This window comes from Bombina bombina, chromosome 4, assembly GCF_027579735.1.
Source record: "Bombina bombina isolate aBomBom1 chromosome 4, aBomBom1.pri, whole genome shotgun sequence".
Lineage (NCBI taxonomy): Eukaryota > Metazoa > Chordata > Amphibia > Anura > Bombinatoridae > Bombina > Bombina bombina.
The window spans coordinates 689,707,632-689,731,671 of NC_069502.1; the positions used below are offsets into that span (position 1 = coordinate 689,707,632).

Below are 24,040 nucleotides of genomic sequence, written 5' to 3' on the forward strand. Positions count from 1 at the left end.
AACTTTCCTATTTACTTTTATCATTAAATTTGCTTTGTTCTCTTGGTATTCTTAGTTGAAAGCTAAACCTAGGTAGGCTCATATGCTAATTTCTAAACCCTTGAAGGCCACCTCTTATATGAATACATTTGACAGTTTTTCACAGCTAGAGGGTGTTCATGTGTGTCATATAGATAACACTGTGCATTGGAGTTACTTATGGGAGGGCACTGATTGAATAAAATGCAAGTCAAAAGAACTGAAATAAGGGGGCAGTCTGTATAGGCTTAGATACAAGGTAATCATTGAGGTAAAAAGTATATTAATATTACCATGTTGGTTATGCAAAACTGGGGAATGGGTAATAAATGGATTATCTATCTTTTTAAACAATAACAATTCTGAAGTAGACTGTCCCTTTATGGCAGTTATGCATGAATATAATTTTATTGCAAGACATATGAAATATGAAGCTGCTCAAAGAGAATAGATGGCAGAAACATAGAAAGACATTATGATAGAAGAGGGTGTTGCAATAGCTTTTCATTGTTTATTTTGCCCCCTTTTCATGCACTTTGGCTCTAAAAGCAATTTCTAATACTCATAACTTAAAATGTACCTGCAGACTTCTCAAGGCTAACTCTTTTATATATCTGTCGCTAACAGGCTTTAACGTATAACAAATGCAAATAAATGCATTTTATACTAACTTTATGACCGTGGCTAACCTGGTATTCTGCTGACTAAAACCCAGATTGGCTCTTCCAAATAAGGCAAATGTTGGGTGGAGTTTGGCAACTGGAAAAAAAGAAGTTTACTGATGACAAAAAAACAATGAAGCAATATTTGAATAGAAAAGGCAGAATTCTGTGATAGGGTATTTCATGAGTTTGATATAAATAGATGATAGATAGAGATGACCCTGTTTAACAGAAAACTTGCACTCCAGTGGGCATACGGAAATGGAAATGTGATGGAGGTGTGGTAGCTAACATGTATGAGACATGTATTTATGGGTGTGATAGGTGAAGCTGGGAGCAGACAGGAGTGTGTGTTAGGGTTTGGAGAAATGCCACCAACTACTAACATATTATGAAAAGTGACAAACGAGAGCTTGTATATTGTTGTTATGGAAGGAAAATAGCAATAAAGTTACATTTAAAAAAAAAAAGATGTTACGGATAAAACTGCCAGTGTGTTTTATCTTTTTGCAAGTTGAGCTTGTCATTTGTGCGAGTCTTATTTAAGAGGCATAATTGGAAAAGATTACACTTATATAAATTGAAATTATAAGTGTAAAATGAAGTTACGAAATCTTGCTATCTAAATACCTCTGTATTCTCATTTTAATGCCACACATGGATATATGTCTATTGATATGTCATTTTCCTTGTTGTTAAATGTGACTATCTTGCAGACAAAAGAAATGCACATGATATGTAAATTAAAAAAAAAATGCTTTTCTACTTACAGCAATTTCTCTACAGGCTGACATAGATATTCCGGTGCCTTCAATTTGCTTTAGTGCATATTCTTTTTCATCCTTTCTGAAGAACAGACAAAAAAAAAAGGAAAGAAAACAATTAATGATCTTGTCAAAAAAGGTCAGTTTAGAAGAAACAATATGTAAAACATATATGTATATGTGTATTTTTATATATATATATATATATATATATATATATATATATATATATATATATGCCACATCAACCGAAAAGCACTCTCAGGACTTGTCAATGATAGGTCAAAAACCAGTGTTTATTGACGTTTTGGGGTTCACACAGACCACTTCATTAGAATAAAAAACATTCAAATTAATAAAACAATACAAACCACCTGTGTCAAATAATCCAGTTCCTGTGTAATTCAGTGGAACGCACGCCATGTGTTCCACTGAGACCGGAAGTCACCTCACTTCCGGTTGTGAAATAACATATCATAACATGATCGAGTTCAAGAAAAATACAACGCAAATTTTTTTGCCATGCTTATTTATTTAGTTAATCATAGTGCTTCATACTCAATTTAAACTGTGTAGAGAGAAGCTAACCTTAGTGTTAAGCCAAACAATCTCAAAGTCTGTGAAATTGTGCATGGAATGCATGTGTGCTTTTCAGTAAACCGTAAGTCTCTCAACTTCCGGTTTTACGAAGCTTGTGTGAAAGTAAAAAAATGTAAAGAGATATAAAACGTAAAAAGAAACTTGTGTTGTTCATTGGATTAGACTAGTACCTCAATTAGAGGACACCTATATGTTTTAGGGTGATGGTACAAGTCACCTAACAAATGGAAGATTCGTAGCACCGGAAGTCACCTCCCCTTCGGTCACTCCCACAATTGATATTAATCAATCCTACAGCTCTTAGGATTACATGGGAGTTGATACTTAATATCATATATATATAAATATATATATATATTATATATATATATATATATATATATATATATATATATATATATATATATATATATATATAAATATATATATATATATATATATATATATACACACATGCATATACATGCATATACTGAGATTTAGTTTTAGTGGCCAAAACCAGAATATCATAAACAAATAATCACAAACACCAGATAAGCAGTACCAGTTACAATAATTAATATATAAGATTAAAAGACTGGAACACTCCACACAATAAACACATCTATAATCTTCAACATTTCATGCAATGATTGATGATATATCGGTCATATGCTTGGCCTGCTAACTCACCAAGCTGGTGTCACAGTAGGTATGGCTCTAGCACTGGACCCACAGCAGACATTCTGGATCCTCAATGTGGGGTATGATACAAAGTGTGCAAGGGAAACGGTATAAAGGAACTGCAGGCAACTTGCATGTGCATTTTCAGGGGGAAAAACAAAATTTATGGTTACCTGATAAATTTCTTTCTCTTGCGACGTATTGAGTCCACGGATTCATCCAATACTTGTGGGATATTCTCCTTCCCAACAGGAAGTGGCAAAGAGAGCACCCATAGCAGAGCTGTCTATATAGCTCCTCCCCTAACTCCACCCCCCAGTCATTCGACCGAAGGCTAGGAAGAAAAAGGAGAAACTATAGGGTGCAGAGGTGACTTAAGTTTTTAATAAAAAATACTACCTGTCTTAAATAGACAGGGCGGGCCGTGGACTCGATACATCGCAAGAGAAAGAAATTTATCAGGTAAGCATACATTTTGTTTTCTCTTGCAAGATGTATCGAGTCCACGGATTCATCCAATACTTGTGGGATACCAATACCAAAGCTTTAGGACACGGATGAAGGGAGGGACAAGACAGGTACCTAAACGGAAGGCACCACTGCTTGTAGCACCTTTCTCCCAAAAATAGCCTCCGAAGAAGCAAAAATTTGGAAAAAGTATGAAGCGAAGACCAAGTCGCCGCCTTACAAATCTGTTCAACAGAAGCCTCATTTTTAAAAGCCCATGTGGAAGCCACCGCTCTAGTAGAGTGAGCTGTAATCCTTTCAGGAGGCTGCTGGCCAGCAGTCTCATAAGCCAAACGGATGATGCTTTTCAGCAAAAAAGAAAGAGAGGTTGCCGTAGCCTTTTGACCTCTGCGCTTTCCAGAATAGACAACAAACAATGAAGATGTTTGATGGAAATCTTTAGTCGCTTGTAAGTAGAACTTTAAAGCACGAACCACATCTAGGTTGTGCAGCAGACGTTCCTTCTTGGAAGAAGGATTAGGACACAAGAGAAGGAACAACAATTTCCCTATTGATATTCCTATTAGAAACAACCTTAGGAAGAAATCCAGGTTTGGTACGCAAAACCACCTTATCCGCATAGAAAACAAGATAAGGGGAGTCACACTGTAAAGCAGATAACTCAGAAACTCTTCGAGCCGAAGAGATAGCTACTAAAAACAGAACTTTCCAAGATAATAGTTTAATATCTATGGAATGCATAGGTTCAAACGGAACCCCTTGAAGAACTTTAAGAACCAAATTTAAACTCCATGGTGGAACAACAGGTTTAAACACTTGAACGTCTGGAACATCCGCCAGACGCTTGTGTAAAAGGATAGACAAAGCAGATATTTGTCCCTTTAAGGAACTAGCTGATAATCCCTTCTCCAATCCTTCTTGGAGAAAAGATAATAGCCTAGGAATCCTGATCTTACTCCATGAGTAACCCTTGGAATCACACCAGAAAAGATATTTACGCCATATCTTATGATAGATTTTTCTGGTGACAGGCTTTCGAGCCTGAATCAAGGTATCAATGACCGATTCAGAGAAAGCACGCTTTGCTAAAATCAAGCGTTCAATCTCCAAGCAGTCAGACGCAGAGAAAGTAGGTTTGGATGCTTGAATGGACCTTGAATCAGAAGGTGCTGTCTCAATGGCAGAGTCCATGGTGGGACGGATGACAGGTCCACCAGGTCTGCATACCCAAGTCCTGCATGGCCATGTAGGTGCTATCAGAATCACTGAAGCTCTCTCCTGCTTGATTCTGGCAATCAGACGAGGAAGGAGAGGGAAAGGTGGAAACACATAAGCCAGGTTGAAGGACCAGGGTACTGCTAGAGCATCTATCAGTACTGCCTGGGGATCCCTTGACCTGGACCCGTTACAAGGAAGTTTGGCGTTCTGATGTGACGCCATCAGATCCAATTCTGGTGTGCCCCATAGTCGAATCAGTTGTGCAAACACCTCCGGATGGAGTTCCCACTCCCCCGGATGAAAAGTCTATCGACTTAGGAAATCCGCCTCCCAGTTGTCTACTCCTGGGATATGGATTGCTAAAAGATGGCAAGAGTGAGTCTCTGCCCACCGGATTATTTTGGAAACCTCTATCATCGCTAGAGAACTCCTTGTTCCCCCTTGATGATTGATATAAGCTACAGTCGTGATGTTGTCCGACTGAAATCTGATGAATTTGGCCACAGCCAGTTGAGGCCACGCCTGAACGCATTGACTATCGCTCTCAGTTCCAGAATGTTTATCGGAGGAGAGTCTCCTCCTGAGACCATAACCCCTGAGCTTTCAGGGAGTTCCAGACTGCACCCCAGCCCAGCAGGCTGGCATCTGTCGTAACTATGATCCACTCTGGTCTGCGGAAACACATTCCCCGAGACAGGTGAACCTGTGATAACTACCAGAGAAGAGAATCTCTGGTCTCCTGATCCAGATCTATCTGAGGAGATAAATCTGCATAATCCCCATTCAACTGTTCGAGCATGAATAGTTGCAGTGGTCTAAGGTGTAAGCGAGCAAATGGAACTCCATTCCCGCAACCATAAGTCCGATTAACTCCATACACTGAGCCACTGACGGCAGTGGAATGGAATGAAGAGCTCGGCAGGTGTTTATGAGTTTTAATTTCCTGACCTCCGTCAGAAATATTTTCATCTCTACCGAGTCTATCAGAGTTCCTAGGAAGAAAACTCTTGTGAGAGGGAAGAGAGAACTCTTTTTTATGTTCACCTTCCACCCATGAGACCTTAGAAAAGCCAACACGATGTCTGTGTGAGACTTGGCTAGTTGGAAAGTTGACGCCTGAATTAAGATGTCGTCTAGATAAGGCACCACTGCTATGCCCCGCGGTCTTAGAACCGCCAGAAGGGACCCTAGCACTTTTGTGAAAATTCTGGGAGCCGTGGCCAACCCGAAGGGAAGGGCCACAAACTGGTAATGTCTGTCCAAAAAGGCGAACCTGAGGAATCGGTGATGATCTCTGTGGATAGGGATATGCAGATACGCATCCTTTAGGTCCACGGTGGTCATATATTGACCCTCCTGGATCAGTGGCAGAATAGTCCGGATAGTCTCCATCTTGAAAGACGGGACTCTGAGGAATTTGTTTAGGATCATGAGATCCAAGATTGGTCTGAAAGTTCCTTCTTTTTTGGGAACCACAAACAGGTTGGAGTAAAATCCTTGCCCCTGTTCCGTTCTTGGAACCGGATGAATCACTCCCATGGTATGTAGGTCTTCTACACAGTGTAAGAACGCCTCTCTTTTTGTCTGGTTTGCAGACAATTGTGAAATGTGAAATCTCCCCCTTGGGGGGGAGTCTTTGAAGTCCAGAAGATATCTCTGGGACACAATTTCTAAAGCCCAGGAATCGTGAACATCTCTTGCCCAAGCCTGAGCGAAGAGAGAGAGTCTGCCCCCTACTAGATCTGGTCCCGGATCGGAGGCTACCCCTTCATGCTGTCTTGGAGGCAGCTGCAGGCTTCTTGGCCTGTTTACCCTTGTTCCAAGCCTGGTTAGGTCTCCAGACTGACTTGGATTGAGCAAAATTCCCCTCTTGCTTTGCAGCAGGGGAAGCTGAAGCGGGACCACTCTTGAAGTTTCGAAAGGAACGAAAATTATTTTGTTTGGTCTTTATTTTATTTGTTTTATCCTGAGGGAGGGTATGGCCCTTCCCTCCAGTGATGTCTCAAATAATTTCTTTCAGTTCTGGCCCGAATAGGGTCTTACCTTTGAAAGGGATGGTCAAAAGCTTTGATTTTGATGACACATCAGCTGACCAGGAGTTAAGCCATAACGCTCTCCGCGCTAAAATGGCAAAACCTGAATTTCTTGCCGCTAATTTAGCCAGTTGAAAAGCGGCATCTGTAATGACAGAATTAGGCAGCTTAAGAGCCTTAATTCTATTCATAATATCATATAATGAGGTCTCTCTCTGGAGAGCCTCTTCTAGAGCCTCGAACCAAAAAGCAGCTGCAGTAGTTACAGGAACAATGAATGCAATAGGTTGGAGAAGAAAACCTTGATGAACAAAAATTTTCTTTAGGAGACCCTCTAATTGTTTTATCCATAGGATCTTTGAAAGCACAACTGTCTTCAATAGGTATAGTTGTACGCTTAGCTAGTGTAGAAATAGCTCCCTCCACCTTAGGGACCGTCTGCCACGAGTCCTGCATGGTGTCAGATATGGGAAACATTTTCTTAAAAGTAGGAGGGGGAGCGAACGGTATACCTGGTCTATCCCACTCCTTAGAAACAATATCTGCGATCCTCTTAGGGACCGGAAAGACATCAGTGTAAACAGGGACCTCTAAGTATTTGTCCATTTTACACAACTTCTCTGGAACCACAATAGGGTCACAATCATCCAGAGTTGCCAATACCTCCCTGAGCAACAAGCGGAGGTGTTCTAGCTTGAATTTAAAGGCCGTCATATCAGAGTCTGTCTGAGGGAGCGTCTTACCTGAATCAGAAATCTCTCCCTCAGAAAGCAAATCCCTCATCCCTACCTCAGAACATTGTGAGGGAATATCAGATACGGCTACTAAAGCGTCAGAAAGCTCAGCATTTGTTCTTAACCCAGAGCTATCACGCTTCCCTTGCAACCCAGGCAGTTTAGATAAAACCTCTGTGAGGGTAGAATTCATAACTGCTGCCATGTCTTCTAAGGTAAATGAATTAGACGCACTAGATGTACTTGGCGTCACTTGTGCGGGCGTTACTGGTTGTGACACTTGGGGAGAACTAGATGGCATAACCTCATTTCTTTCTGTCTGAGAATGCTCTAGCGCTACATTTTTAAGTGCTACAATATGCTCTTTAAAATTTATAGACATATCAGTACAAGTGGGACACAATCTAAGAGGGGGTTCCACAATGGCTTCTAAACATATTGAACAAGGAGTTTCCTTGATGTCAGACATGTTTAACAGGCTAGCAATGAGACAAGCAAGCTTGGAAAACACTTTATTCAATGTAAAACAACAATTTCAAAAAAACAGTACTGTGCCTCTAAGAGAAAAAAACATGTACACGTTCTGCAAAACTGCTTAGAAATGTCACAAATCTTTCAATTTTTTTAAAGTATAAGTAGTAAGCCTTAGTAAGGTTGTACCACTAGAAAAGAATGAAATTAACCCCTTAATAACCAAACCGGATTGACAAGAGCCAAAAAAAACGAAAATAAACAGTCAGCACCTTGCCACAGCTCTGCTGTGGAGCCTACCTGCCCTTAGGGGTTGAATTTGAGGGAATAAAGCTTCGTTTTGGCCCCAAAACCGCTTCAGGACCCTCCTGTGTTGCAGCTTGCTGTCCAGAGATAAAAACAACTGCGCATCTAAGGCGCGAAATTAGGCCCCACCCACCTCATACACGATGTCTGTTGGGCCTTAAAGCAACACCTCAAGTGTTAAAAACAGCCATGTGGGATGTAAATCACAAAATAAGCCAAATGAGCCCTCTAAATAAAAAGTCCCAAAAACGTTTTACCAAGCTTATCAAAAAACGTTTGCTTTATTATATAAGTGTCAACCAGCAGAGTAACTTAGCCCTTATGCAAGCTTGTAATACTACCATAAGTGTTTGATTACAGCTTATCCTTCCCCTCATGGGGATGTCAGCCCTTTACTTGAAATATCACAGTCTTTCTAGAAAAAAATGACTGAACATACCTCTGTGCAGCATAGCCTGCAAAACCGTTCCTCAACTGAAGTTTCCTGTACTCCTCAGCCTCTGTGGGAACAGCAATGGATCTTAGTTACAAATGCTAAGATCATCATCCTCCAGGCAGAAATCTTCATCTTTTTTCTGCTTGAGAGTAAATAGTACACACCGGTACCATTTAAAATAACAAACTCTTGCTTGAAGAAAATAAAACTAATATTTTGTCACCACAATCACTTTACCCTTCCTTATTGCTTAGAGCCGGCAAAGAGAATGACTGGGGGGTGGAGTTAGGGGAGGAGCTATATAGACAGCTGTGCTGTGGGTGCTCTCTTTGCCGCTTCCTGTTGGGAAGGAGAATATCCCACAAGTATTGGATGAATCCATGGACTCGATACATCTTGCAAGAGAAAGATGGATTCTTCAAGTCAAGTACATACAGAGGGGGGGGCGTGAGCCAAGAGGTATGATTTCAGGGGTCCTTACAGGCTGAAAGGGATACTAAACCCATTTTTTCTTCTTTCGTGATTCAGATAGAGCATGCAATTTTAAGCAACTTTCTAATTAACTCATATTTTAAAATGTTCTTAGTTCTCTTGCTATCGTTATTTGAAAATCAGTAATGCAAAGCTTGGGAGCTGGCCCATTTTTGGTTCAGCACCTGGGTAGCTCTTGCTGATTGGTGGCTAAATGTAGCCACCAATAAGCAAGCACTATCCAGGATGCTGAACTTAAATTGGGTCGGCTCCTAGGTTTTACATACCTGCTTTTAAAATAAAGATAGCAAGAGAACGAAGAAAAAATGATAATAGGAGTAAATTAGAAAGTAACTTAAAATTGCATGCTCCATCTGAATCACGAAAGAAAAAAATTGGGTTTAGTATCCCTTGAAGGAAGCACAGTTGTATATCATCATTTTTGTGCTCTGCAGAATAACCAAAAAACACAGTGCACAAACAATAACCTAAGATACTCTAAACCTTTGTGTTTGGAGGTTGTCCTTTATTGCTTGTCTGCATAGGTTTTAGCTCATTTTAATACTTTTAAAAGTTGCTACCAGCGCATTGGAATAAGCATATTATTCACCCCACATAGCTGTAATGGGGAGGAATAATGTCTCTGTCACAGAGATGATATAGTAAGCATTACATGGTGAGTCACTTAAGTGCCTAAAAGTACAACGTTAAATATTAAAAAATATGGTTGTGTTCACATCTGAAACAAGGGCACAGCAATGTTAAAATGAATGCTAGAATCCAAGCATAGAATAAGAAAAATAAATACAAAAAAAACAAAACAAATCAGCAGACAATCAATAAATGTGTATTTGCTTTTTTTATAGCTAAACAGAATGAAACAAATGTTCATGTCTACTAGATATTGACATCAGGAATTATAAAAAATTTGGCAGATAAAGAGATTTGCTTCATTATATTTATATTAAAGGGACATAATACTCATATGCTAAATCACTTGAAACTGATGCAGTATAACTGTAAAAAGCTGACAGGAAAATATCACCTGAGCATCTCTATGTAAAAAAGGAAGATATTTTACCTCACAACTTCCTCATCTCAGTAGAGTAAGTTCTGTGTAAAAAGTTATACTCAGCTGCTGCCCAGCTGCAGGTAAAAAAAAAAGAAGAAATGAACAGCAGCCAATCAGCATCAACAGTGCTGAGGTCATGAACTCTTTTACTGTGATCTCATGAGATTTCATAGTAAACTTCCTTAAACTGAATAGGGAAATAACATGAGAGTGCACGTCACTCCCTTAGCTGTCCCGGGACAGACATACTGATTTGCTGCTTAGAAGTCCTTTACAATGGGATGTGGCTACTGAGGAACTTTTGAGGTAAAATATCTTTCTTTTTTACATAGAGATGTTCAGGTGATATTTTCTAGTCAGCTTTTTACAGCATGGGTATCATGGCCCTTTAAAGGGCCACTGTAAGTAAATATTTTCTATGCCTGTTACTAACTAACTACCCCAAATACGCTTTTTATCAATAGCATTTCATTAACCTATCTCTACCGTATATCAGAAATCTTGTCTGCAAATGTAATTGTTTTCCAAACCCACTCCGTGGGTATCCTTTGCTCTGTACCAATCCATTTACAATACCTAGGTTTCAAAATGGCGCTTTAAACACAAAGTTATTGGTTTAAGTATTTTGAACACTCAGAGCTGAAAATAGTGGGCAGGATAACGTGACATCATCGGCGAATAAAAGATCTAACTTTTAGAACGTTATGAAACTTCGTTTTGGAGAAAATATAGGTCAGTAGGTTTTAATTAATTTTTATTAACTTTAATATGTTAGTTGTTTAGCTTAAAAATTATAACAGAAAGTAATCCTTTAAGTTATAGGTGCATTGTACATTAGATTTTCCACTGCATAAATAGTTTGTAGATGATCCATTTACATAGCTCATCTGGGGGTCTTTTTGTTACAATTTATAGGTTTTGCTTATTTTAAATAACATTGTGCTGATTTTCAGACTCCTTTTTTTTAAAAACATTTATTTATTAATATTCCGAAGCATTTTATACAGAAAGGAAAAAAAAACAATAAGAACAAAAATAAACAATCCCTACTGGGATATTGCTATAGACATCCAAAATAGCACATGATAAACAAAAATGCAAAATAAACCATTTCTAACATAGGAATCTATACTTATCCTGGTCCTCTACTCTGAGAAATTAATTTTCAGACTCCTAACCAAGCCCCAAAGTTTTAGATGTATACTGGGGACTACAGAATCCAGCTTGCTCTTGTTTGTATAATGGGTCTTTTCATATGCAGGGGAGGATCTGCTCTCAGCCCCTTTCAATGGGTGTCCCAACCTAACCTCATCAACAGTGCTAATTTGGAGCTTCTAAGTAAGTTTTTAAAATGTTTATACTGGGTTTTTATATCAGTATCTGTGCATATTCTTCTTTATAGTAGTGTCTTTTACATGCAGTTATATAAAATTGGTATATACTGCACCTTTAACTTAAAGGTTCATTATAGTGAAAACATTTCATGCTCAAATTCATTAGACTATATAACTTTAACCCTAGCAACTCTTCAACACTATGTGGTTAACCCCACAACGATGTTAAACACATAGTTAAAGTAGTGATTGGGAGCCACAGAGAACTGCTGGTCCTGTGCAGAAACCACTGCTGACCCAGTCAGAAACAGCAGTTACACAGCTGGGTTGTGTGACTACTGCTCCTGATTGGGTCATTGACAGTTTCCACATAGAGCAGCAGTTCTCTGTGGTTCCCGAGCAGTACTTCAACCAGTTTACATGGGTTAAAGACAGGGCTACATTTAACACTGGTCAAGTGGACATGATTCACTTTAGCGGATCATGTCCACTGGACATCGCTGCAGGCGGACAGGATATGTCCGCATTCAACATTGCACAAGCATTTCCTCAGAAATGCTTGTGCAATGCCGCCCCCTGCTCACTGACAGCCAATCGGCCGCTAGCAAGGGCTGTTAATCATCCCAATCATATCGTATAAGAATGATTTCAATTCGCCACCCTTAACTTTCTTTTCAGGCGATCCTGAAAGAAGGGGTCTCCGAAGCAGCAACAGATGCTTGATAAATGGGGTCTAAACTGTGGTAAGTGGTGGTAACATAAAACATCACCATAGACTTTAATGAAGATACCTGCTGTTACTACTAGTTTACCCAGTCTACAACAGCAATGGAAACTAGACCATAGAGTTGCAGGGTAACTAGAGTTCAAATTACATGCTCTAAAGAAAGTAGGAATGTCATTTTTCCGCTATAATGGCCCTTTAATTACAGAATCATGATACTCTAAGTGTTTACAACATTTTAAAGCAAAATATTTGAAAATCTATTTAATGATTTTCTGCCTTATGTTATGCAAAATAGATACCTCAAATGTTTAAGACCTTTCCCAGTGTTTTTCAGTTGGGACTATGTTCCTGAACCTTTAAGTTCACACATGCCGAGCCATAAAATTCCTTTTATCAAATCATAAATATCAATTCTGAAAATTATAACACATAAAAACTTGCACACTTTTATGGCTCTACCAATTATTATTGTATTTGGGTTTCATATGGCCATATAGTGTGTGCGTAAGATTTGCTTTAAGAGGCATATTTTTGCTCATTACCTTTTGTAGACACATTTTTGTCATAGGAAGCTATCTATGGTACCAAATATCAGTAAAATATATTAATACATTACTAAAAACTCTTTGATGTGCCCCTGTTTCATGTCTTAAATATTTGGGGATACAATAATAAGCAAACACATCCATGCTCATGAAAAATAAAAAATAATTACAGGAAATATGCTGTAATAAACTGCTCTATGGCTAGTCACCACCCAAACCAGCTTTCTGCCCAGAATGTACCTTTAGAGAAAAGAATGTTCCTATAGTTTATCAGATTTGTGAAGACACAAAACAGCATGTATTCCTCCTCTAAAAAAGAGACATAGCAACCTCAGATGTACATTGTGACCTTCTATGGGGCTCTCAAGAGAGGTGCTGCCATGTCATTCTAGGACAATTATGGCAACAAGTCCAAATCTGGTATTTTGATGCTTTTTTGAGCAAAATAAAGGTTAAATGATTGCCTTTGAAGGTAAAGGTGAATAAACACTGTGATTTTCCAATTGTAACTTTTCTCTCCCTGGTTTGCAACTGTAACACAATCTTTTGTTAAATGCTGTACATTACACATTGATAAAACCATCAAGAAAGGGAGGAAAAGAGAAAAAAAATGACAAAAACATTCCCTTACTGTTGGGAAATACAACACCTGGCCACCAGGAGGAGGCAAAGACACCCCAGCCAAAGGCTTAAATATCACTCCCACTTCCCCTATCCCCCCAGTCATTCGGCTGAGGGAACAAGGAAAAGTAGGAGAAACATCAGGGTATACCTGTAGGCGGCGGCCCGGGTCACCGCATCCACCGCTGCCGCCGGTAGAAATAAAAATCCTGCGTGCTGGAACATTCTCCTTAGAAAAGTTTCCAACTTCTTATCCATAGGTTATCTAAAGGAAGATCTATCCTCAAGAGGGATAGTAGTACGCTTAGCTAGCGTTGAAATTGTGCCATCCACCTTAGGGATGGAGCCCCACAGCTCTAATTCAGAGTCAGGGACCGGGAACAATTTTTTAAAAGTAGCCAAGGGAGAAAAGGATTTTCCAATTCTTTCCCATTCATTACTAATAATGTTCGCCATACAAACTGGTACCGGAAAGGTTTGTGAGATCTTCCTGTCTTCATAATCCCTATACAATTTAGGGATCTTAGGTTCCTCGGGTAGCTTAGCCTCTAGAACCTCTAGCATAGACAGAACCTCCTTCAGTAAAAAATGCAGATGTTCAATTTTAAATCTAAAGGAGGGTTCCTCTTCCAGAGGAGATTTAACAATAGAAGTCTCCGACTCCGAAAGTTCACCCTCTGACGCCACAGAGGTTAACTAATCCTCGGACAGCTGGGACATACTCGCTATTTTCAATTGGAAATTAGATTAATCTAAAACAGGAGAACTGTGTTTAACCTTTCTCTAACATTTCCCAGAGATAGGTAGGGCACTCAGGGCCGCAGACACCGCCGATTGTAACTGCGCGGTAAAGTCAGCAGGAAAAAGGCTCCCTCCAGACGGAGAAATAGCTGTGCCGCGGGGAACTGCATGTGAAGTGATTAGGGTAGAAAGGGTAGTAATCTCTCGGGTCACAGAATCCTGAGAGTTTAATGGCTCAGAGGGATTAATTGCGCTAGGGTTAATAGCAGACTTAGCTCCCTTCTTAGACTTTAAAAGAGTACTCAGGTAAATGGAACAAAATTGAGCAGGCAGGCAAACCACGGCCACCTCACAATATAAGCAGGTATTATTAATCACTACAGAAGGATTGGAACCTTCTAACGTATTATCAGAGTCCTCCATAGTAGGTATGTAATCCCACAGTTGAAAGAAAAACGATACAAGAATAAGCATTTTAAAAATATAAAGGCACCTTTACAAAACCAATGATGGCTGGGGTACTCACCACCTCCTAGACCCAGACAAGTAATCAAGAAACGCTCCTCAGGAGTGCTGTCTGCAGCAGGATCATAAGGAAGTGAATGAAGCCGCACCCGGTCACATGGTGCGCAAGGCAGGACCTCCCCTGCTATGAAAAAGTGTGCAACGCTATTAGGAGCTGCGCAACTTACAAAGTGAAAGTGAAACCTGCGATTTCCAGCCAAAAGTACACAGTCTAACTAAGCCCTGAAAAACATAATTTATGTAAGAACTTACCTGATAAATTCATTTCTTTCATATTAAAAAGAGTCCATGAGCTAGTGACGTATGGGATATACATTCCTACCAGGAGGGGCAAAGTTTCCCAAACCTTAAAATGCCTATAAATACACCCCTCACCACACCCACAAATCAGTTTAACGAATAGCCAAGAAGTGGGGTGATAAGAAAAAAGTGCGAAGCATATAAAATAAGGAATTGGAATAATTGTGCTTTATACAAAAAAATCATAACCACCACAAAAAAGGGTGGGCCTCATGGACTCTTGTTAATATGAAAGAAATGAATTTATCAGGTAAGTTCTTACATAAATTATGTTTTCTTTCATGTAATTAACAAGAGTCCATGAGCTAGTGACGTATGGGATAATGAATACCCAAGATGTGGATCTTTCCACACAAGAGTCACTAGAGAGGGAGGGATAAAATAAAGACAGCCAATTCCTGCTGAAAATAATCCACACCCAAAATAAAGTTTAATGAAAAACATAAGCAGAAGATTCAAACCGAAACCACTGCCTGAAGTACCTTTCTACCAAAAACTGCTTCAGAAGAAGAGAATACATCAAAATGGTAGAATTTAGTAAAAGTATGCAAAGAGGACCAAGTCGCTGCTTTGCAAATCTGATCAACTGAAGCTTCATTCCTAAACGCCCAGGAAGTAGAAACTGACCTAGTAGAATGAGCTGTAATCCTCTGAGGCGGAGTCTCACCCGATTTAACATAGGCAAGATGAATTAAAGATTTCAACCAGGATGCCAAAGAAATGGCAGAAGCTTTCTGGCCTTTTCTAGAACCAGAAAAGATGACAAATAGACTAGAAGTCTTTCGGAAAGATTTAGTAGCTTCAACATAATATTTCAAAGCTCTAACAACATCCAAAGAATGTAACGATTTCTCCTTAGAATTCTTAGGATTAGGACATAATGAAGGAACCACGATTTCTCTACTAATGTTGTTGGAATTCACAACCTTAGGTAAAAATTCAAAAGAAGTTCGCAACACCGCCTTATCCTGATGAAAAATCAGAAAAGGAGACTCACAAGAAAGAGCAGATAATTCAGAAACTCTTCTGGCAGAAGAGATGGCCAAAAGGAACAAAACTTTCCAAGAAAGCAATTTAATGTCCAATGAATGCATAGGTTCAAACGGAGGAGCTTGAAGAGCTCCCAGAACCAAATTCAAACTCCATGGAGGAGAAATTGACTTAATGACAGGTTTTATACGAACCAAAGCTTGTACAAAACAATGAATATCAGGAAGAATAGCAATCTTTCTGTGAAAAAGAACAGAAAGAGCAGAGATTTGTCCTTTCAAGGAACTTGCGGACAAACCCTTATCTAAACCATCCTGAAGAAATTGTAATATTCTCGGAATTCTAAAAGAATACCAAGAAAAATGATGAGTAAGACACCAAGAAATATAAGTCTTCCAGACTCTATAATATATCTCTCTAGATACAGATTTACGAGCCTGTAACATAGTATCAATCACAGAGTCAGAGAAACCTCTTTGACTAAGAATCAAGCGTTCAATCTCCATACCTTTTAAATTTAAGGATTTCAGATCCGGATGGAAAAAAGGACCTTGCGACAGAAGGTCTGGTCTTAACGGAAGAGTCCATGGTTGGCAAGATGCCATCCGGACAAGATCCGCATACCAAAACCTGTGAGGCCATGCCGGAGCTATTAGCAGAACAAACGAGCATTCCCTCAGAATCTTGGAGATTACTCTTGGAAGAAGAACTAGAGGCGGAAAGATATAGGCAGGATGATACTTCCAAGGAAGTGATAATGCATCCACTGCCTCCGCCTGAGGATCCCGGGATCTGGACAGATACCTGGGAAGTTTCTTGTTTAGATGAGAGGCCATCAGATCTATCTCTGGAAGCCCCCACATTTGAACAATCTGAAGAAATACCTCTGGGTGAAGAGACCATTCGCCCGGATGCAACGTTTGGCGACTGAGATAATCCGCTTCCCAATTGTCTACACCTGGGATATGAACCGCAGAGATTAGACAGGAGCTGGATTCCGCCCAAACCAAAATTCGAGATACTTCTTTCATAGCCAGAGGACTGTGAGTCCCTCCTTGATGATTGATGTATGCCACAGTTGTGACATTGTCTGTCTGAAAACAAATGAACGATTCTCTCTTCAGAAGAGGCCAAAACTGAAGAGCTCTGAAAATTGCACGGAGTTCCAAAATATTGATCGGTAATCTCACCTCCTGAGATTCCCAAACTCCCTGTGCCGTCAGAGATCCCCACACAGCTCCCCAACCTGTGAGACTTGCATCTGTTGAAATTACAGTCCAGGTCGGAAGAACAAAAGAAGCCCCCTGAATTAAACGATGGTGATCTGTCCACCACGTTAGAGAATGTCGAACAATCGGTTTTAAAGATATCTTCGTGTAATCCCTGCACCATTGGTTCAGCATACAGAGCTGAAGAGGTCGCATGTGAAAACGAGCAAAGGGGATCGCGTCCGATGCAGCAGTCATAAGACCTAGAATTTCCATGCATAAGGCTACCGAAGGGAATGATTGTGACTGAAGGTTTCGACAAGCTGTAATCAATTTTAGACGTCTCTTGTCTGTTAAAGACAGAGTCATGGACACTGAATCTATCTGGAAACCCAGAAAGGTTACCCTTGTTTGAGGAATCAAAGAACTTTTTGGTAAATTGATCCTCCAACCATGATCTTGAAGAAACAACACAAGTCGATTCGTATGAGACTCTGCTAAATGTAAAGACTGAGCAAGTACCAAGATATCGTCCAAATAAGGAAATACCACAATACCCTGTTCTCTGATTACAGACAGAAGGGCACCGAGAATCTTTGTGAAAATTCTTGGAGCTGTAGCAAGGCCAAACGGTAGAGCCACAAATTGGTAATGCTTGTCTAGAAAAGAGAATCTCAGGAACTGAAAATGATCTGAATGAATCGGAATATGCAGATATGCATCCTGTAAATCTATTGTGGACATATAATTCCCTTGCTGAACAAAAGGCAATATAGTCCTTACAGTTACCATCTTGAACGTTGGTATCCTCACATAACGATTCAATAATTTTAGATCCAGAACTGGTCTGAAGGAATTCTCCTTCTTTGGTACAATGAAGAGATTTGAATAAAACCCCATCCCCTGTTCCGGAACTGGAACTGGCATAATTACTCCAGCCAACTCTAGATCTGAAACACAATTCAGAAATGCTTGAGCTTTCACTGGATTTACTGGGACACGGGAAAGAAAAAATCTCTTTGCAGGAGGTCTCATCTTGAAACCAATTCTGTACCCTTCTGAAACAATGCTCTGAATCCAAAGATTGTGAACAGAATTGATCCAAATTTCTTTGAAAAAACGTAACCTGCCCCCTACCAGCTGAACTGGAATGAGGGCCGTACCTTCATGTGAACTTAGAAGCAGGCTTTGCCTTTCTAGCAGGCTTGGATTTATTCCAGACTGGAGATGGTTTCCAAACTGAAACTGCTCCTGAGGACGAAGGATCAGGCTTTTGTTCTTTGTTGAAACGAAAGGAACGAAAACGATTGTTAGCCCTGTTTTTACCTTTAGATTTTTTATCCTGTGGTAAAAAAGTTCCTTTCCCACCAGTAACAGTTGAAATAATAGAATCCAACTGAGAACCAAATAATTTGTTTCCCTGGAAAGAAATGGAAAGTAGAGTTGATTTAGAAGCCATATCAGCATTCCAAGTCTTAAGCCATAAAGCTCTTCTGGCTAAGATAGCTAGAGACATAAACCTAACATCAACTCTAATAATATCAAAAATGGCATCACAGATAAAATTATTAGCATGCTGAAGAAGAATAATAATATCATGAGAATCACGATTTGCTACTTGTTGCGCTAGGGTTTCCAACCAAAAAGTTGAAGCTGCAGCAACATCAGCCAATGATATAGCAGGTCTAAGAAGATTACCTGAACACAGATAAGCTTTTCTTAGAAAGGATTCAATTTTTCTATCTAAAGGATCCTTAAACGAGGTACCATCTGACGTAGGAATGGTAGTACGTTTAGCAAGGGTAGAAATAGCCCCATCAACTTTAGGAATTTTGTCCCAAAATTCTAACCTGTCAGGCGGAACAGGATATAATTGCTTAAAACGTTTAGAAGGAGTAAATGAATTACCCAATTTATCCCATTCTTTGGAAATCACTGCAGAAATAGCATTAGGAACAGGAAAAACTTCTGGAATAACCGCAGGAGCTTTAAAAACCTTATCCAAACGTATAGAATTAGTATCAAGAGGACTAGAATCCTCTATTTCTAAAGCAATTAGTACTTCTTTAAGTAAAGAGCGAATAAATTCCATCTTAAATAAATATGAAGATTTATCAGCATCAATCTCTGAGATAGAATCCTCTGAACCAGAAGAGTCCAAAGAATCAGAATGATGGTGTTCATTTAAAAATTCATCTGTAGAGAGAGAAGATTTAAAAGACTTTTTACGTTTACTAGAAGGAGAAATAACAGACAAAGCCTTCTTTATGGATTCAGAAACAAAATCTCTTATGTTATCAGGAACATTCTGCACCTTAGATGTTGAGGGAACTGCAACAGGCAATGGTACATTACTAAAGGAAATATTATCTGCTTTAACAAGTTTGTCATGACAATTATTACAAACAACAGCTGGAGGAATAGCTACCAAAAATTTACAGCAGATACACTTAGCTTTGGTAGATCCAGCAGGCAGTGATTTTCCTGTAGTATCTTCTGGCTCAGATGCAACGTGAGACATCTTGCAATATGTAAGAGAAAAAACAACATATAAAGCAAAATAGATCAAATTCCTTATAAGACAGTTTCAGGAATGGGAAAGAATGCCAAATATCAAGCTTCTAGCAACCAGAAGCAAATGAAAAATGAGACTGAAATAATGTGGAGACAAAAGCGACGCCCATATTTTTTTAGCGCCAAATAAGACGCCCACATTATTTGGCGCCTAAATGCTTTTGGCGCCAAAAATGACGCCACATCCGGAACGCCGACATTTTTGGCGCAAAATAACGTCAAAAAAATGACGTAACTTCCGGCGACACGTATGACGCCGGAAACGGAAAAGAATTTTTGCGCCAAAAAAGTCCGCGCCAAGAATGAGGCAATAAAATGAAGCATTTTCAGCCCCCGCGAGCCTAACAGCCCACAGGGAAAAAAGTCAAATTTTTGAGGTAAGAAAAATATGATAATTCAATGCATAATCCCAAATATGAAACTGACTGTCTGAAAATAAGGAAAGTTGAACATTCTGAGTCAAGGCAAATAAATGTTTGAATACATATATTTAGAACTTTATAAATAAAGTGCCCAACCATAGCTTAGAGTGTCACAGAAAATAAGACTTACTTACCCCAGGACACTCATCTACATGTTTGTAGAAAGCCAAACCAGTACTGAAACGAGAATCAGTAGAGGTAATGGTAAATATAAGAGTATATCGTCGATCTGAAAAGGGAGGTAAGAGATGAATCTCTACGACCGATAACAGAGAACCTTATGAAATAGACCCCGTAGAAGGAGATCACTGCATTCAATAGGCAATACTCTCTTCACATCCCTCTGACATTCACTGCACGCTGAGAGGAAAACCGGGCTCCAACTTGCTGCGGAGCGCATATCAACGTAGAATCTAGCACAAACTTACTTCACCACCTCCCTTGGAGGCAAAGTTTGTAAAACTGATTTGTGGGTGTGGTGAGGGGTGTATTTATAGGCATTTTAAGGTTTGGGAAACTTTGCCCCTCCTGGTAGGAATGTATATCCCATACGTCACTAGCTCATGGACTCTTGTTAATTACATGAAAGAAACATTTTTCACAAATGTAAACTCCCCAAACTGTTCCCAATAAACTCCCACTGAGGAGATATTAACCCTTGATCCTACTGAGGTATAGAGTCACAATGTGACCCTATATAAGGCGTCCCTGCTATATTAAAATAACACAGACTTACCCTCCAGGATCCGTGCTGTGGAACAGATACAGCCTCTCAATGTGACAGCCTTGTAGCAATGCTCTGACAGGGACCTGAGTGTGGAAAAACAAGCATTGTAACTCGTTAACACTGATTGCTCAGGAGTGGTTAGATAGACAGTCTGGATGGCTTCACAAAAAAACTTTCCCTGCAGCTCCAGATTCTAACTTTCATCAATACTCTCACTGAGAGGTTTATATGATTACTTAAAACTCCAGTCCTCTCTTGAAGGGAACATACCCTTTAAGGACTATCCAAATCTTCTGACTTCTCTGCCATCCTCCTTTAGTGACAAAAGGCAAAGAATGACTGGGGGGATAGCGGAAGTGGGAGGGATATTTAAGCCTTTGGCTGGAGTGTCTTTGCCTCCTCCTGGTGGTCAGGTGTTGTATTTCCCAACAGTAAGGAATGAAGTTGTGGACTCGCCCTGCCTTATGGAAAGAAATAAAGTTTTTTTAATTATATTAATAACTGTAACTAAACTAGTTCTTTATCTAAAATGAATATTACTACAATTTATTATATTTGTAACTATAACTATACTAGTTCTTTATCTAAAAGGAATATTTCTACATGATAACAGGAAAAGGGAACATTAACAACATACATTCACTGTCCAACTAATTAAATCTATTGACCCTAATGCCATTATGTGGAGCAGATCAATAGATGTGGACCCTGCATCTAAATTATCCTAGTTGATATTCTATGGAAGAAACAGCAATTTTTTATTTTATATGATAAGCAAGCTATTGTTTTGTTCTTCAATTAGCTTTAACAGAATATGAATGTGAAATGTAAAATGAAAAGAATAACAATGATTATTTATTACCTCTCACACAAAAGCACGTAGTTTCTAAAGGAGACATTAATATACATGCAGGGACAACATAATATGTTATCTTTAAAGGGACAGTCAACTCCAAAATGTTTATTGTTTAAAAAGATAGATAATCCCTTTAATACCCATTCCCCAGTTTTGCACAGCCAACATGGTTAAATTAATATACTTTAACCTCTGATTACCTTGTATCTAAGCCTCATTTGACAGACCCCTGATCACATGGCTATTTATTTATTATCTATTCACTTGAATTTTAGCCAATTAGAGCAGTGTCCACCACAACTCCACAGGAGAGAGCACAATGCTATCTATATAGCTGACATAAATTAGTGGTCTTTTATGAAAAGTTAATAAAAAAAAGCATGTGATAAGAGGCTGTCTGTAGAGGCTTAGAAACAGGCAGCAATTTAGAGGTTTAAATGTTATAAAGTATATTAATATAACAATGTTGATTCTGCAAAGCTGAGGAATGGGTAACAAAGGCGTTATTTATCTTTTTAAACAATAACAATTTTGGTGTAGGCTGTCATTTAAATTCTAATCTAAACAAAACTATATACCTGTTTTACTTTAACTTATAACTGCCACACACCTAGTCATATATATCACAGACCTGAAATACATACGATTTAAATACACCACCAAAAAGAACCCCAGACTTCTCCCGCCTCCTTTTACATGTCTCCCAGCTGCAGAGCTGCTAAAAGCTGCAGATATTGCTGTGATGGACATAAATATCATGCCAACTCGAGCATGACACATATATAATTTTTAAAATGATATAAAAATGGGACGTTATGGCATCCCTTCAAAAAAGACTGGGAACAAAGGGACAGTATGTTAAAGAAAAATGGGACAATTCTCTTTAAAAAACTGGACTTCTAGTCACCCTAATACAGTATTCTCCTCAGGACGTTTTTAATGGGTGCCCCACCAGGCTGATATTGCTGACCACTCAGCTAAAATCTTTGCCAAAAATAAGCTAATATTAAAATGTTTTATTTTTTATTTCTAAAATTATCATTAAATACATTTATGTTAAATTATGCATTTCATTTGTGCTTTGGATAGCAGAAAATGTTATATTTTTAGAAATGATTAAACTGCACCCACCGGGCTACTTTATAATGCCACTCATCTGGCAAAATCTTATATGGAGAACACTGATAATATATATTGGGTAAGATATAATATATATGTTTGTTCTATTTGCATTCAATAAAGGTTACTAATATATTATTACAACCTATTCAGGAAGTTACGGAAGCAGATCTTCAGTCATTAGGCAATCAGCATGATATTACTGCCATAAATGTTATTCTATGTTATTCTATGTAAGGTCTTTGACCAATACTCTAGTTCAAGACTTGCTGCAAGTTTTTTAGGCTTTGCTAATCACATGATAAAATTAAAGATTGAGGGTTGACAAATTTAGGCGCCAACAAGATGTCAAAACAAGCCAAACACATACATATATACATAAATACTCATTCCCTTCCAGTGTTGTTTTTTTCTAAGAAAAAAAAAGAAAAGAAACGTTATATAGATTTAGATACATGTAAATTCCCATGGTAGAATCATATTTAAACCATACATTTTTTATATATCACTTTTTGTACCCTCTGCTTCTGATGAAAGAGTTCACATATGTTTTATCCTTGCTCTATTTAGCAATGAAAAAAGAAACACCTTCAAGGCATTTTCTATATGAATCATATCCATTAGACAAAATTCAAAACTGGATACATATTATTTAGATTTGTTTAAAGGCAAAGTGAAATAGATTAAATCTACACACAGCTATGTGTTTGTACTAGTCCCCAATGCAATAAACAATAATGAGGATTGTGTAACTTCCTATAACACAAATACATTCCTTTTATGACTCTTTCACACAAACAGTGGACAATATTGTTAATACTGTATGCTTAAAACATAAGTATTAACATGCAGGTGTTTACCTTTCCTTTGCTGGATGTTGCATTTTCCTAATAACTTAAATACCAGGGGCGCGATCCGATATAGATCGCAGTTTGCGGCGCAAGCGAGGGAACCGGCGTCGCCCGCAGTTTCAGCTCGCAACTCGAGCTATCCCATATAAGTCGCCGTCAGATGCTAACGTGCCGTAAGTCTCACAAACCAGCGATGTCCAGAAATCTGCGCAAGTACAAATTTCTGGCGTCGCCAGTGACTTGCGGCACGTTAGAAACTGCCGGCGCCTATAAAACCTGACTAAAGTCTAAAACACCCGCACTGTCTAACACGCCTCCCTAACATAGCCCGCACTGTCTAACACGCCTCCCTAACATAGCCCGACACGTCTAACCCTCTATCCGCTATCCCCCCTCACTATCCTAACAATAAAAAAGCTATTAACCCCTAAACCGCCGCTCCCGTACCCCGCCGCCAGCTATATTATATCTATAACCCCCTAAAGTGAGCCCCTAACACCGCCGCCATCTATATTAAAATTATTAACCCCTAATGTAAGCCCCTTACACCGCCGCCATCTCTATTAAAATGATTAACCCCTAAT

The 24,040-nt window shown here is 39.0% G+C and overlaps 1 protein-coding gene across 2 annotated transcripts in view; it reads right to left on the bottom strand.

Annotated features, from left to right (window-relative positions):
• Positions 1–24,040, bottom strand: part of CDK19 (cyclin dependent kinase 19) — a 437,090-nt gene that overhangs the window by 366,380 nt on the left and 46,670 nt on the right. For both annotated transcript variants that reach the window (XM_053710859.1, XM_053710858.1), the window contains exon 2: positions 1,451–1,526. In XM_053710859.1, the coding sequence (XP_053566834.1) occupies positions 1,451–1,526 (76 nt within the window). The remainder of the gene's footprint in view (positions 1–1,450; positions 1,527–24,040) is intronic.